General features: G+C 36.9%; 1 protein-coding gene across 5 annotated transcripts in view; it reads left to right on the top strand.

The window, feature by feature from the left end:
* ATP10D (ATPase phospholipid transporting 10D (putative)) overlaps nt 1-14,662 on the top strand; it is a 36,470-nt gene that overhangs the window by 7,517 nt on the left and 14,291 nt on the right. For 4 of the 5 annotated variants that reach the window (XM_042870963.1, XM_042870962.1, XM_042870964.1 and 1 more), the window contains 9 exons: nt 469-771; nt 1,401-1,595; nt 6,112-6,316; nt 8,474-8,559; nt 9,631-9,737; nt 10,442-10,573; nt 11,462-11,589; nt 11,728-11,980; nt 13,912-14,147. In XM_042870963.1, coding sequence (XP_042726897.1) covers nt 509-771; nt 1,401-1,595; nt 6,112-6,316; nt 8,474-8,559; nt 9,631-9,737; nt 10,442-10,573; nt 11,462-11,589; nt 11,728-11,980; nt 13,912-14,147 — 1,605 coding nt within the window. In that variant the 5' untranslated portion in view covers nt 469-508. Of the gene's footprint in view, nt 1-468; nt 772-1,400; nt 1,596-6,111; nt 6,317-8,473; nt 8,560-9,630; nt 9,738-10,441; nt 10,574-11,461; nt 11,590-11,727; nt 11,981-13,911; nt 14,148-14,662 lie in introns of those variants that run through there. The other variant, XM_042870967.1, reaches the window with a different exon arrangement.

Genomic DNA, 14,662 nt, shown 5'->3' with positions numbered 1-14,662 from the left:
CATCACTTATTTTGCAACAGTCGTTATATACTTCTTCATAGCATTTTCATTTGGATTTTTCAAGTACTAATTTGATGCGTGCTTTACACACAAATTAAGAAATTGGTATAAATTTAAACGGTGTTGATATTTTCCTGTTACTTAAAGTATAGCAAAACAAAACTGATCTGCTAGAAAAGATAGATCTGTAGATCAGTGACAGAATGCTGGAATCAGATTTGTTTTTTAATAAACAATTAGAAAGCTATTGTGCATTTTTAACAGAATAATCAAACTGCAGGATGCTGATAAAGTTTGGATAACTACAGCCTTTGAAGAGGAACCTGACATCATTAAATGTTCTTTTCCTGATCTGAATGTGGGAATGGTCTTTTCCCTGTGCTTATTCAGAACTGTATCTGGAACTTCTTAGTTAAATAAGCCTTTACAGAATTACTGCTTAACTTGCTGTATTTAACTTCTCTCTAGGTTGAGGCCATTCCTTGGATTATAAAGCACGTAGGGTGCAATGGCAGATCCCATCCACTGGACCCGGTATCGTTGGCAGCAACTGATGCCTACAGAAGGCAGACAAGAAGGCAGCAGCTCAAGTAACAACTGCTGTCAAGCAAAAAAAACTATTGGCAAACATAGGATAGTGATACCCTGCTTGGGACATTTTAAGGAAGAGTATGAAAAGGTATCAAAACTGTATATGAACAACAAAATACGGACTACTAAATATACTTTACTGAATTTTATACCACGCAATTTATTTGAACAATTTCACAGGTAATTAACTATTTTTGTTTGTGGAAATTCGTCTAAAGTGGATTCTTTTTATTTGTGTATGAATATGTATTTTTCCAATCACTTCTGCCTATCACTTCTTAAAAGGTCTGTGTTATTTGTCCAAAGATTGAATATCAACCTTGGACTAATCCTTTCTTCAAAACTTTTGTTATTTCCACTAATTCTACTCTTTAGATTAAAATATTATTTACAATTGGAGCACTTCAATTTTTCAGTTGATTTCCTTCCCTCACGTCTTATCTCTTTTATTTTTTACCCTCCATCCTCCTGCTTGGATAATTGCAGGTTTATAAAGAATGGCTCACTTAAAAATGTCTTATCTAAAAGTTCACCATAGCCTCACTGTGGAAGACATGCCTGGAAGGCAAGGTTCGAATTACAGTAAAATTCTTGCTTGCACCTTCTTATCATGAGTATTAATCAGCCATTCAGCCAACTAATGTATTTGACTGAAGAGAGGAAAATGGAGTCACAGATACTTAGTTCTTTATTTTTTCTTAGCTCCTACTACAATTTCTTCTTACATAAGTAGTCTCTCTACAGCATGGAGTGGAGGAATTAGAAAGGCTGGTAGTACAGTTAACTCTTATGTTTGCTCTTTGTTTCAGAGTTGCCAATTTGTATTTCCTGTTTCTGGTTGTTTTAAACTGGGTTCCCCTGGTGGAGGCTTTCCAAAAAGAAATTACAATGCTACCTTTGATAGCAGTTTTGACAATAATTGCCCTGAAGGATGGTCTGGAAGATTACTCAAAATATAAAATGGATAAACAGATAAACAACTTACTAACCAAAGTGTATAGTCGGTAAGAGACAACATTCTTCCTGGATAATTGTTATTAAATTGATTCTTCTGGTTTACTCTCTGAATACACATAAAGAAGGAGAATAACTTCAGTTGGAAGAGGACTCTGAAAGTCATCTCTATAGTCTCATACCCTGCTCAAAGCATGCCTTACTAGAGCAAATTGCTCAGTGTACAATTAATAGGTATACAATCATAAGTGTACAGAGGTCAGGTTTGTAAGATTATCACAGTGGAAAGATAATCAAAATAAATGGAAATGCTCACCAGTGTCCTAGGCTCACAGTAAACTCTCCAAGGAGCAATCTCCAGAAAGAGACCCTTTCTCAGTAGCAGTCAACACTTAAAAGGGGTCTACAAGAGGTGGAGCCAGGCTCCACCCCTTCCAGTAGCACAGGTGAATTGCCTTCACCTGTGCTCCTATGGCTGACTCATTGCTTGCCTCGTGATCAATCAGAGGTTCAGGCCGTGATCAACAGTTAGTATACACTCAGGAAGTTGTCTAGTTGAGTCTTGATCACTTGTTTAGCTAAACAAATATCAAATTAGCATAAAAATTGCTGAAAAAACTGTTCTTTTGTGGATGCCAGAGCTTTCATATGCGAGTCTGCACAGCATTAACCAAGGAAATTTTAGTATTATTCTTAATATCTTAAAATTGTTTTGGCATCATTGAAATTCAGTGATTACTATTTCATCATTACAGTGGTGAAAGTCATAAAAACTATCAGTGTTGTAACTCGGTACTCCTAATGTAATTTCCATGAAGGAAATAAGAACATTTTCCAATGCAGTATTACAGGTGTGATCTCACAAGGATAGAGTGGGAGAATGACTTCACTTGACCTCCTAGCTACATTTCTTTTTATGCAGCCCGGGATATGATTTTGGCTGCAAGTTTTTCATCCACCTGTACCTGCAAAGTCCTTCTTCAAGGGCTGTTCCCAATCCATGCAGCAGCCAGTCTGTACTGATGTTTTGGATTGCCCTAGTCCAGGTGCAGGACTTTGCACTTGGCCTTGTTGAACTTTATGAGGTTCACACAGGCCCACTTCTCACACTTCATCACATGTTTCAGGATAGCATTCTTTCTTTCCATCTGAAGTGTCAAATCACCACTCAGTTTGGTGCCATCTGCATACTTGCTGAGGAGTCCTCTCAATCTCAGTACCTCTGTAGACAATGAAGGTATTAAACAGCACTGATCTGAATACAGATGCCTGAGAGACACTGCATATCACTGTTCCCTGCCAGGACATTGAGCCATTGAGCACACAACTTCATGTGCTGCAAACACAAATACCTGATATAGCAGCTTTCCTGGAAATATTTTATTCAGACTATAAAAAATTTGAGCTTAAAACAATAAAGTAATTGAGTTGGTAAGATAAGTTATTTTTCTTTTTCATGTCTGCAGAGAAGATTAGGGGACAAGTCAGATAATTTCTGATATGAATTGCAGTATACTCTGAAATAATTCACTGCCAGAAAACAGAGCCATCCACTACACATTAATGACCACTGTTTGTTATTTGCAGTCTCATCAGTGTCAATGAAAGGGAATTAATTTCTAATCTTTTCTATCTTGATTCCTTCCCCAAACAAGTATAATAATTAGTTTCTGTATTAGTAAACAGTAAAAATGTCTTCCTGTTGCTAGCACTTCTAACTTTTCTTTCTGAACTTCTTTATTATGAATTAACTTTTTTTAAGCAACAATCCCTTACTGCTTCTATAAAACATGTTTGTAGTAGAAACTGGTTTCACCATTCTCTCTTGTCCATGACAAAACAGGCCTGTCTTAGCGCCTTGATATATCTACCCACGCAGCTAGATACTAGTTTTTTGCACTTTTTAGATAAGTTGGACTTGGTTTTTCCCCCTTATTTTTTCTGGCTTATAACAAATGAGTGACATCCATAGTTTCAGAGTTTTGGCTTTCTGCTTTTTATAGTTTTATTCCCAAGCCTGGAATTCACCCATTGAATGTATCAGTATTACTGTACTTAGCCTTTCGTATGCAGAGATTGAGGCTACATTTTCTGGGGAAAATTTCAGGGGAAAGTAAGTATATATCTGGGGAAAAATTGCATGGGAAAGTAAGTATATCAAGTAAAAATAACAGAAAAATCATTGCATACTTTCAATTCCACATTTACTTAATAGATGGTGATTATGAAGAGAAGCTGTTGCTGTGTGCTGAGGGCTCATCTCAACACTGGCAGTGGAGAGGCTTTTGCAGTTCTCAGTGAAATACATAGTAGTTACAAAAAAAATCTAAAGATGCACTAGTGTTTTTCCCCTTCACTAAGCTCTAGTAAATAATCACTTCAAGGGTAAATGGAAGTGCTGCTTTGTTACTAAATCTTTATCTCCAAATAGTTTTGTAGTTTATCAAATTCTAAGGCTTAATCACTTGAAAAATGCCTGTAGCAATCAGACCCAAAATCTACAGCTTTTAAGCTGATATTTTATCTTAATACACAGTGATGTCATTGCTTTCTTTATGAACTTACTTTGCCTTTTGTTCACCATCCTTACTGTAACTCTTTTAGATGCAAGCAAGCTGTGAAAGTAATTTTTTCTTGCTGCTATCAGAAGTTCCCAAATCCTTTCCGTAGCACCTAGGGGATGCAATAGAAGAGTAGTGTTGCGGAGTAACCAGAGCTTTCTGTTCCAGTCAGCATTGTCTCTTTGGACTCACTGTGCCTCTTAGTGGGGAGAATTGGCGACACACACAAAAAAAGTGTAGATATGGTTTTCCATGCTTACAGAATAGCTAGTGACAGCATCTCAAGGAGAAGCATATATTTGGCTGAGGTTGGTTTAATTTTACCTCAGCTTTTGCTTTGCATTTACTTGGAAAACCATATAATCAACTCTACATTATTTTCACTAGGGATACTGTTATCAATATATTGGTTAATTACATAGACTTTGTGCCATCTCATTGGAGAAAAGGATTTTTGAAAGGATACTGTCAGGCAACACAGATCTGAAAGGTATGGGTACAAAGCTTGACACAAGAAATGTTTTTTTATTTTTTTTTTTTTTTCATCAAGAGCATTTCACCAGCTTAACACTTCAATTAGAACTGGTAGATCAGTCTGCACAGAATTGCCATGTTGTAAAGTTTGTTAGCTTACGTCTGTACTGTGGAAGCTAGGTGCACTTCCCAGCTTCCTGGTGCAACTGCACTTTTCAGCTAGGTAAGCCAGAGTGAGATTTAGAAAAGGATGCACAACATGAAGATGCTCCCAAGACTGTGAAGAGTACATTCTCCTCACTTTAAACATAGCTCTAGGGGTTAGCCTGTGAAAGATATTAAAACCTGCCAATTACCAAGATGTAACACAATGGAAAACATAGCAATGACAGCATAGAAGCAAAGTCCTAGGCTGCAGCAGATGAGGATGTGCTCAAACACAGCAACCGTGGACACAGAAACAAAGGAAAGAATCCACTTACCTTCAAAAGGCCTCATGTACATAGGAATTTTCAGCAAGATACCCTTGTCTCCATTGCCAGCCTTTAAGTGAGATCTAGGAGGGGGTGAATCCTGACTCCACCATTTCCGGTCACCCAGGAGCATTGCATTCACTTGGGCTCTTCTGGGTTGGCCCTGCCTTCCCACCAGGTGCTCAATCACTGTTTCAAGCTGTAACTTAGCATTTCTGCTATAAAAGGGTAGTAACAATACCAAAAATGTACCGCATCCAGACATGTACAGTGTTTGCATCAGCAACCCTATTTCAGTGGCCTACTATTGTATGCCTTCAGTTAGCTCTTTGTTGCTTGCTATCTCCCTTTGTTGCTGCCTATTCACCACTCTAAACCTGAGTGTGCTTGCAATAAACTGCTGTAATTAAATAAAAAGGACTATTTGTCTCTGTTGAATACGGAAAAGCAGATAGAAATGGAAAGTTGAAGAAGGCACGAACTTCTGTATATCATGCCTGTATTTTTCATAATAATAAAGAATTTCAACTTTCTTGAGTATTGTAGGTTCTTTGTACCTTATGTTCAAAAACCATGGGAAAATATTTAAGTATTTATGCTTGGAGCATTAGTAAAGCAGTTGCTGAATATTCTTTGCTCACTGGTAAATGTTGGAATAGCGAAAGGAATCAAGAGGGTGAGTTTTGAATTGGGCTAACATAATTATGAGAGAGTGACAGGAATGTAATTCCCAGCAAAACAGGTCTGGGACCTCAGAGCTGATCATAGAATCATAGAATAGCTTAGGTTGGAAAAGACCTTGAAGATCATCAGGTCCAATCTGAACCTAACCATACTCTAACAACCCACCGCTAGATCATGTCCCTGAGCACCACAGATTCTTTGTTAGTCACCTTGAGCTGTTAGACTGTCGCATCAAAATTCTTAATGACTTGGAAGTAGGACTTCAGTATAGGAGTCATTTCCTAGGTACAATCTGTTTCTTTGAGCTTTCAGTTTGGGGTGGTTTTTTCTTTTTTCTTTTTTCAGTTGTTCTAATGCTTTTATATCCATTTCAGGAAAGAGAAGAAATACATAGATGAATGCTGGAAAAATGTCAATGTTGGAGACTTCATCCGGCTTTCGTGTAATGAAATTATTCCTGCTGACATGGTGCTGTTATATTCCAGTGACCTGGATGGGATCTGTTACATTGAAACTGCAGGTCTTGATGGAGAAACCAATCTAAAACAGAGGCAGGTGGTGAGAGGATATTCAGAGCAGGTGATAATTGTGAATTTCCAGTGGTTTAAGAAAGTTGATGTGTCAGTCAACAATAAAAATCTTAGTCCTCTATATTGCCCACTGTTCAGCAATCCCCATCTGAAAATGGAATTAATAGGTGATATAGTTCTAATTTTTTTGTTGTTATTTTGCAGCAAATCTTTGTCTGCTCACTCAACCCAGAGAAAGAGAGCTCTATTTCAAGTGCAGTAAAACTAACTTTTCAAGTAAATGTCCAGTTGTCATGTATAACACATAGCATTTAGTGGCTGTGAAATTAGAATTTTTTTTGAAGGGAGTTCAGTGCCACATAAAAACAGAGAGGAATAGATATCTTCTTTTTCACTGTATTTTCAAATGTATTTTTAGCTTCAAATCTAGACCTTCAAGGATTTATAAAGCCTTTGGAACTCTTACAATTTTTTTAATCTATACCTGTCAAGACTGAACATCATCAGGTCTTATAGTTTTCACAGTAGTGGTCAGAAATTAGTGCAGTCTTTAGCACACCTGGTAACTGAGTTCTGATACGGAAGCACTGCACTGACACCACAGCAGGGAGACTCAGTGTTATCCGTAAAAACGTGCTGTTAACAGACTGGAGATAAAATTACCTGAACTGCTTTTGAATTGTTCTGAGAAGGTGTGAAGGAGTACTTTGCTGTTTGTTTAGATTTGTTTGTTACTTAACAAGCAGGGTAATATCAAATGCATGATCTGTTAACCATAAAGAAAGCTGGTTTTCTTTATCCCGTTCTTTTTTTCTCAATTTTAGAACGAGATACTCATGCTGTCCCAAAAAGTGACAATTTCTTCACCATAAAAGACTGTTCATTTTTCCCCTCCAAGGAAAAAAAAAAAAAGGCCATCATTGTGTCCTGTCAGGACTGCACAGTTTCTGATTGTATAGTAGTTAACTTCACAGATCTCTGGTGTCCTGAGAGCTCAGTTCCAGACAGAGAATTTGTCCTCTCAAACTCAGGCTGAATAAGACTGTGGGAGTGCTGTGTATGTACACAGGGTACAACTGTCTCACCTCTTAGTTTCTCAAGCTCAAAAGAATAGGAAGAACATAAATCAAATTAAAGAACATTTGAAGACAAAAAGGTTGTAACATAATGCAAAAATATTACATTCTGCATTTTTATGACTGAACAAACACAAGCACGAATGTCTTCAATAGGACACTTGTTATTGCCCTTGGGAAGGCAAGGCAACATTAGAGCCTAAAAGAGGAGCTGAAACTCTCGTAGTTAATTTTTTTGTCAACTTAGAATAGCATAATTTATTCTTTTTTTTTTCTGTATGTACCTCAGTGACCACAGGAAAGAAATTAAGAAGGTACTGCAAGAGGCTTATAAACAACATAAGAGTGTTTCCAACCATCTTCGCTTTCCTAGAGAAATAGACAAAAAAATTCAGGACCTTTTTCCTAAGGAGAACAAATTTTTAATGAACAAACTGACATTGCCCTGCTGCTTTTAATTCACTCCACTAAGAAGGAATTAATTTCCTTTTCCCTCACACCTCTTATGATTAGCTCAACCAGACATTTATTGGTGTGAGGAAGCTGATAACCCATTAGCACTAAATCAGTGCGAGCAGTGGTTCCATTTACATTGCAGGAGTGGTCACAGGACTGCACCGTTCAGTTCCTTCTCAGCCTTTCATGGCCAATGACTGAATACTGTCATAAGTGCAGTATCCTCATATTTAATGCAGGGAAAAGTGCTGTCCTTTTCTTCCAGGCAGCCCAGGAGTCCAATTTGATAAAAGGATTTGCCAGCTCTCCATTTCTACTTTGGCTATATACAGCATTCCTATAGTGTTTTATCAAACCATATATTTTGCCAAGAGTGTTCCACAGCCGAAGCAGCAAGTGCTCCTAAGATACCAGTATCTCAGCTGATACTTGCTAGGGTTTGATATTTACTAGGAAATCCTGCATAAGTCTGATTTACATGGGTTGCATGTAGATCATCAACATCTTTAGCAACTTTAAATGTTGAGTTAAATAGTTTGACAGTGATACCTAAATCTACAAATTTATGAAATTTCCAAGTTCTATCATATCTGGTCTCAGTTGTGGGTTTTTGTTTGTTTGTTTTCTTTCTCTTTCTCTCTTTTTTTTTTTTTTTTGTTTCTAAATAATTTCAGGTCTCTGAAATTGATCCAGAAAAATTTTCTGGTAGAATAGAATGTGAAAGTCCTAATGATGACCTCAATCACTTTCGAGGCTTTGTGTAAGTACGCTTGGTGGCTCTTTACACTGGTGTAATTTGGTTTGGTGTTCTTCCTAATTTTCAGAGGGCTTATAATGTTTGCTTTAAAAAATGACAATATGTACATAAGTCAGTGTGAAGTACTATATTTCTGAGTGCAGCCAGGCAGGCAGAGCTCCAGAAGGAATTTCTAAACACCTGATTTTGAACTGGGAAAGCCCACTAGCACTTTATATTTTATATTAAATATTTTCAGCGTCTTAGTTCAGGCTGTTTTGCAACTATATCTACCACGTTTGAAATGGCTGCCTTTGATCTGCTGTTAATGACATCAGTACAGAATTCAGTCTGGACCATGGCTGCTTTGGTCAGAGTTTGAAACAGGAAGATCCGGCTTCCCCTCCTACTCTCATATGTTCTGTGTAACTCTCAGCCATTTATATCAAACTGTGTTACCTTACGTCTATTTTCTTGTTAAGGGTCTGTAATTTTGTGTGGCCAGTAGGAAAACAAAATAATATTTCATAGAGTGGTTAATTTTCATTTTTTGAGATGTATAATGTCCACATTCTTCCCTGTGGGCAATGGCATGTTAGAAATATGAAGAGAAAATGAAATGCTTTTATTTATCTTTCTCTGAGGAAAAGTCTTGACAAACTTGGCTTATCTACATTGAAAATATGGCACGGATAACAGCGCTCACAGTACTTTTGAAATGGGATTTATAATTTTTTAAAAATTTTTTCTAATGCTGGCCATCCAAATAGAAGTCATCTGCTTTCAGACTGTATTTGCCCTGCGCTCATTTCAGCAGGGTTGCCTGTTCCTCAAATGCCAACATGGCAGATGCCATGCACGTGAACAATTTAATGCAGTGCCCAGATGCCTAGAATTTTGGAGGTGATCTTGCATGCATGTTACTCTCTTCCTTTGAAAAGTCCAATCAGAAATATCTGAGAGGTAGTCTGTGACAGGTAGCTTCTCTTGGCAATTTGCTCCCTAACGCTTTTCCAAAACCTGACTGGTAATTGCTGAAGTTCTGCAGACAAATTAATGTGTTTTGTTTGTTTGTTTGTTTGTTTGTTTTTCCAGTGAGAATTCAAGCAAGGATCGAGTGGGCCTCAGCAAGGAGAACTTATTGCTGCGAGGATGCACAGTAAGAAATACAGAAGCTGTTGTAGGCATTGTGGTATATGCAGGTTAGTGAACCACGCTGGCCTTCTCAGATTGCCTTTGCAAAGAAGATGGAATTATGTGCCTTAAGAAGCAATATTGCACAGAGGCAAAGTAGACAATTAAAAGACTGAAACCAGCAGAAGGCAGCCTTAGATTGAAGCATTAAGAATGCAGATCTGAACTGTTTGTTTTGGTTTTAAAAATGTAAAAGGTTGATATGTCTGATTATTCATGGGAAGCCTGCTCTGTTCTGTGTACAGGTCCTCAACTGTTAACTACAATGACATATCAAGGTTTTGAAATGAAAGTGGGGAAAGCTGCCTTTGTTGGGATTTTTTCTGGTCCAGAATTGAAGTTAATGCTGTTCTAAAGTCGAAGTGCTGAAGTTTTAAGACTAGACATTATAATGTATGCAGGCAGATAATTGTAATGCAGGTGCAGAATTTTGTAGAAAATATTAGAGACTGTATCAAAACCTTCAGGAAGGAATATAATAGGAATATTATTTACAATATAAAAGATAATATATGGCTGAGCAATTATGGTTTAGCTTTTTTAGTTTTCTTTAAGACTACTACTTTAGGAGCAGTTAGTTTGTTCATATTTATATTCTCTTTTCACATATTAGTTAACAGTAATGTCCAATTTCCCAGAGCTTTAGAAATATAAAGGACTTTTGATTTTCATACTTGCAAATAGAGAATTTCAACCTTTGTTGGGATTACAGGTCATGAAACCAAAGCCATGCTGAATAACAGTGGACCTCATTACAAGCGCAGTAAATTGGAAAGAAAAGTGAATTCTGATATTCTGTGGTGTGTTCTGCTTCTAATTTTAATGTGTTTAACGGGTGCAATTGGTAAGTGTGAATGTGCTGCTTTCCCCTCTCAGCTTTGGTGTTTTAATTTGGGGCCAATTCATTTCAGTAGCCTATTTCAGAAACTGCCTTTCTCCATATCTAATTCTTTATCAGCAGGGGATGCTGCCAAGTTTTAGTTTATGTTGTCATGTTTAATCAGTAATTGGTCAGTGGGTATGTTCCTAGTGTGAGTTCTTAAGTCTAAAACCTGCTTTTCCAATTGATTTTCTCATTTCTCTCACTAATTGCACTCTAACACTTGTGCTTTGTGTTAGTGGTTGAGGTAAAATGAAATGCTTGTACAGTATTGCAGGGAGAGGCCTAGTTTGAGTAGTAATAAGGACTTTCTATTTTAGGGTTTTACGAAATAGTGAGCTTGAGTACTAAAGTTCAAATAGAATACATTTTATAATGAACCATATGAGTGCTTAAAAGGTGTTTAAAAAACTTTGTCAACTTACACTAAATAGACATGTCTGGCATCACAATATGGCTTAAACATAAACATAAACAAAAACTGGGTTTGTGATTTATACTATTTCTTTTCTGTGACAGTATTTGTCTCACAGTGCTGTAAAGTGACCAGAGTGGCTTCATGATATACCACAGCTGAAAGGTGGAAAAGCAAAGATCAGAAATTTAATAACTAGAGTTTAGGGTAGGAAAAAGAGAATGCTTATGAAACATAGCTAGTATTCCATTAGTTTTGAGATGGGTTGCATAGATGTACTATTGACACAACTGCAGTAAAACATTTTTTCATGTGTGCATTGATACTTCATGCATTTTAGTGGGGCTCCTATTGAGGAAAATTCTTCTCTGGAAGCTTAGAAATACCTAAACTGTTATACAGTCAACCTAACTGATTCAGTTGTTCTTATTTTCTAGGCCATGGAATTTGGTTAAGTAGGTATTCAGAAATACCTTTTTTTAACATCCCTGAACCAGATGGCAAATCGATTTCTTCTGTGTTAGCAGGGTTCAATATGTTCTGGACAATGATCATTTTATTACAGGTAACTTTGGTCTGTTTTGAGCCATATTCTGATCTCACTGATGTCCTTGAAGTAACTCTGGTTTCAGAAGAGTTAACTCATGTTTGCATGTGGCTAAAGAGTTTGGTCTCTTTTAATCTTTGTGTTTTGTTTCAATAGGTCTTGATTCCTATTTCTCTGTATGTTTCAATTGAAATTGTCAAACTGGGACAAATTTATTTAATACAGAATGACATTGATTTTTACCATGAGAAAACAGACTCTACAATTCAGTGTCGAGCATTGAATATTGCTGAAGACCTTGGCCAGATTCAGTATATCTTCTCAGACAAGACTGGAACACTCACTGAAAATAAGATGGTTTTTCGGAGGTGCAGCATTGCAGGACAGGAGTATTGCCATGAAGAAAATGGTAAGGTTCTAATTCCATGCTTGTGGTAGTCCTTTTCCCATTCTCAGAGAAACTTCAAGTTGTGATGAAGACGGGTGTTTCTGAGGTTTGTGTGGCAATGTGTACTTACAGAAGGTGTAGATTTAGTCTGGTCTTATTTGGATCTTTCCCTGTTTGGATCACTTCATGTGCAGCATACAGAGACTTGAAATTGTATGTGAGGTGCTACTTCACAGATAGTTAAGCCTGTGCATATTTGAGACCAAACACAGAACGCTCTTTACTTTCTGACATAGTTACATAAAGTGTTTGATTCAGCTACCTATTTTATTAACTAGATAAAAACACAGAGATTTTATTATTATTACTGTATGTTAACTGCATACATTTGCTCTTTCACTGGTAAAAATCAAAGATGAAGTGCTGACAGGTGGATAGACCAATTACAACTATGTATTAACCACTGTCCATGGTTTTGCTGCCGGATGGAACCGCTCAGTTTCTGCAAGCAACGGGCACACCCTGCTGGTCTCAGAGTGCATGGGTTCTTCTTTTGTTCACAGTCACAGCAACTGGTGCTTATAAATCATTTTAACAGCAATTTCTTCACATATTTTGAAAATCATGTGATGTAGGTGTCGCAATGGTTCTTTGGCTTTGTGTAATTATACTGGGAAGGAGGATATCACAAGAGCAAAGTGAAAAGAAATATATTTTAAGTTTAGAATTTGATGAATGAATAAGTTAAATTAAAAAGTAAAATATATTTTCAGAGCACTTCTTCAAGAAATGAAAAGTGTTTCAGAAGAGATGAGTTGTGACTGATCTAAGTCTCTTTGTTCTTGGCATATGTCTGCCACTTACTTCTATTACTTACTTCCCTAAGAATTCACTTTTCTTCCAGTAGTATCAGTGTGTTAATTATGTTTATAATTATTTCCTATTGTACCCTGGCTTTTATTTGGTGATAAAGCATGTCCTTCCTAACAAATCTAGAAATTGTGTGCCCTGAAAATCAATCTGAAAAATGTTGGAGGTCCTATGTTTAACACTAATTTTCCTTTGGTCAGTTGCACAAAGTTGCCATTTGGCTGGCTCTTACTACATGCAGTAAGAGATGCACTACAAAGCAGTTTAGTCTTTTGCATATGACTCACTTAGTCTGTACGTATATTTCTGTATTTGTATCTCTGTTGCCCAGAATAAAGGACAACAGAGATTTTACTCCGCTGTAGTAAAATCCTCTATGTAGGTGTCCATATGCAGTGCTATATCTAAATCAACTTGTGCTTTTTAGGCTGTGTCAGCAGAGCACTGTGGTATTACAGGAGGTGCCACCTATGTTACTTCAGCCAGGGTGTATCTCCTTGGCAGGCAGGGAGCATAAGTGGAATAGATGTGTGTTGTCTAGATCTGGCTGTGCAGACATACTGCTGTCTTTTTGAATTTTTTAATGTGTTTTCAGTACTTCTGTTGGTGGCCAGTTCACTACCTTCTTGTGCATTTTGTTCTAGTGTTTCATGTCTTGTTGGACAAAGATTTTCTGTTATCTAATCTGAGCCTGTCTTATCACAGCATAGAAATATTGTGTCTCCTATTACCTACAGTGTGCCAAGAAAACAGATTAATTCCTTTTTCTGTGCAATTCCACTTTTTGTACTTGAAAGCTGTTATTCAGTTCTCAGCAGTGTTCTCTTCTAAAGGCTGTGTAACCAGCTTACTATAGTGTTTCTGTGATTCTTCTTTCTCTCTCTTCTGGATTCTCTCCAGGAGAGCAGCACTCTTGAAGTGCAGCGTCCCAAATGGCAAGTCAGTGTGATAACTTATTATGGTTTGATATTTTAGAAAGAGTGGATTATACTTAATTGGATACTAAATTCCTTATTTTAAAATTAAGTTTTATTTTAGACAAATTTCTTTTTGCTCACAGAATAATAATTTTATTTCTTTAGCAAAGAGGTTGGAATCCTATCAAGAGAAGGATTTGAAAGATGAGGATTCAGCTGAAGGTCCTTGTGCCTCTTTGGGCCACACATTAAAATGGAGAGGACACAACTGTGGAGCCGAGAATGAATCTTTGAACAGAAAGTCTTCAAATATGTTATCTGGTATTTACCCTGAATTAGGAAGGGAGCGTTCATCAAGTGATGCTCCCTGCTCAGGACATGTTGCTTTCAGCAGCTGCATTGTAAGTAAAAGTTGTTAGTTTTGGTAATGAATTTTTGAAGTAACTAGTGAAGGAACATCTTTTTACTCCCATTTTAATAATTAAGAGTGCTTGAAATTTAAGACATTCTTTGTCTTCCATCAAAATTAGACCTTCCATTGTTGCTTGGGTGCAGCCTACTTGCAAGCTGATGTTGCAGATATTTATTGGATTACAAAGATGTGTTGTTTGGATCTTGCTGGTGTGATTTCATGATCACTCTGCTTAAATGACAAGCTTTATTTTCAATAAAAGTTTGTTCCTTTGCCTTAAAAAGCATTTTACTTTGCTTTCAATAGGAAATATCTAGATAAACAATATTAATCCTATTGCATTTAGTGGAGATTACTAGGATTAAAAACATCTGTATCTGATTTTACTGCCAGAGACCTAGACTATTTTGCAATTTTCTGCCATTAATTTCTCAAGTCTCTGGTAGCAGCGTCTGGGGAATTATTATTTTCTCCTCATGTATGAGCTCTATATATAAAATAAGT

The sequence above is a fragment of the Lagopus leucura genome, unplaced genomic scaffold, assembly GCF_019238085.1.
Source record: "Lagopus leucura isolate 7727_CA_CO unplaced genomic scaffold, USGS_WTPT01 Super-Scaffold_100004, whole genome shotgun sequence".
NCBI lineage: Eukaryota > Metazoa > Chordata > Aves > Galliformes > Phasianidae > Lagopus > Lagopus leucura.
This window is presented reverse-complemented; position numbering and strand designations above follow the sequence as displayed.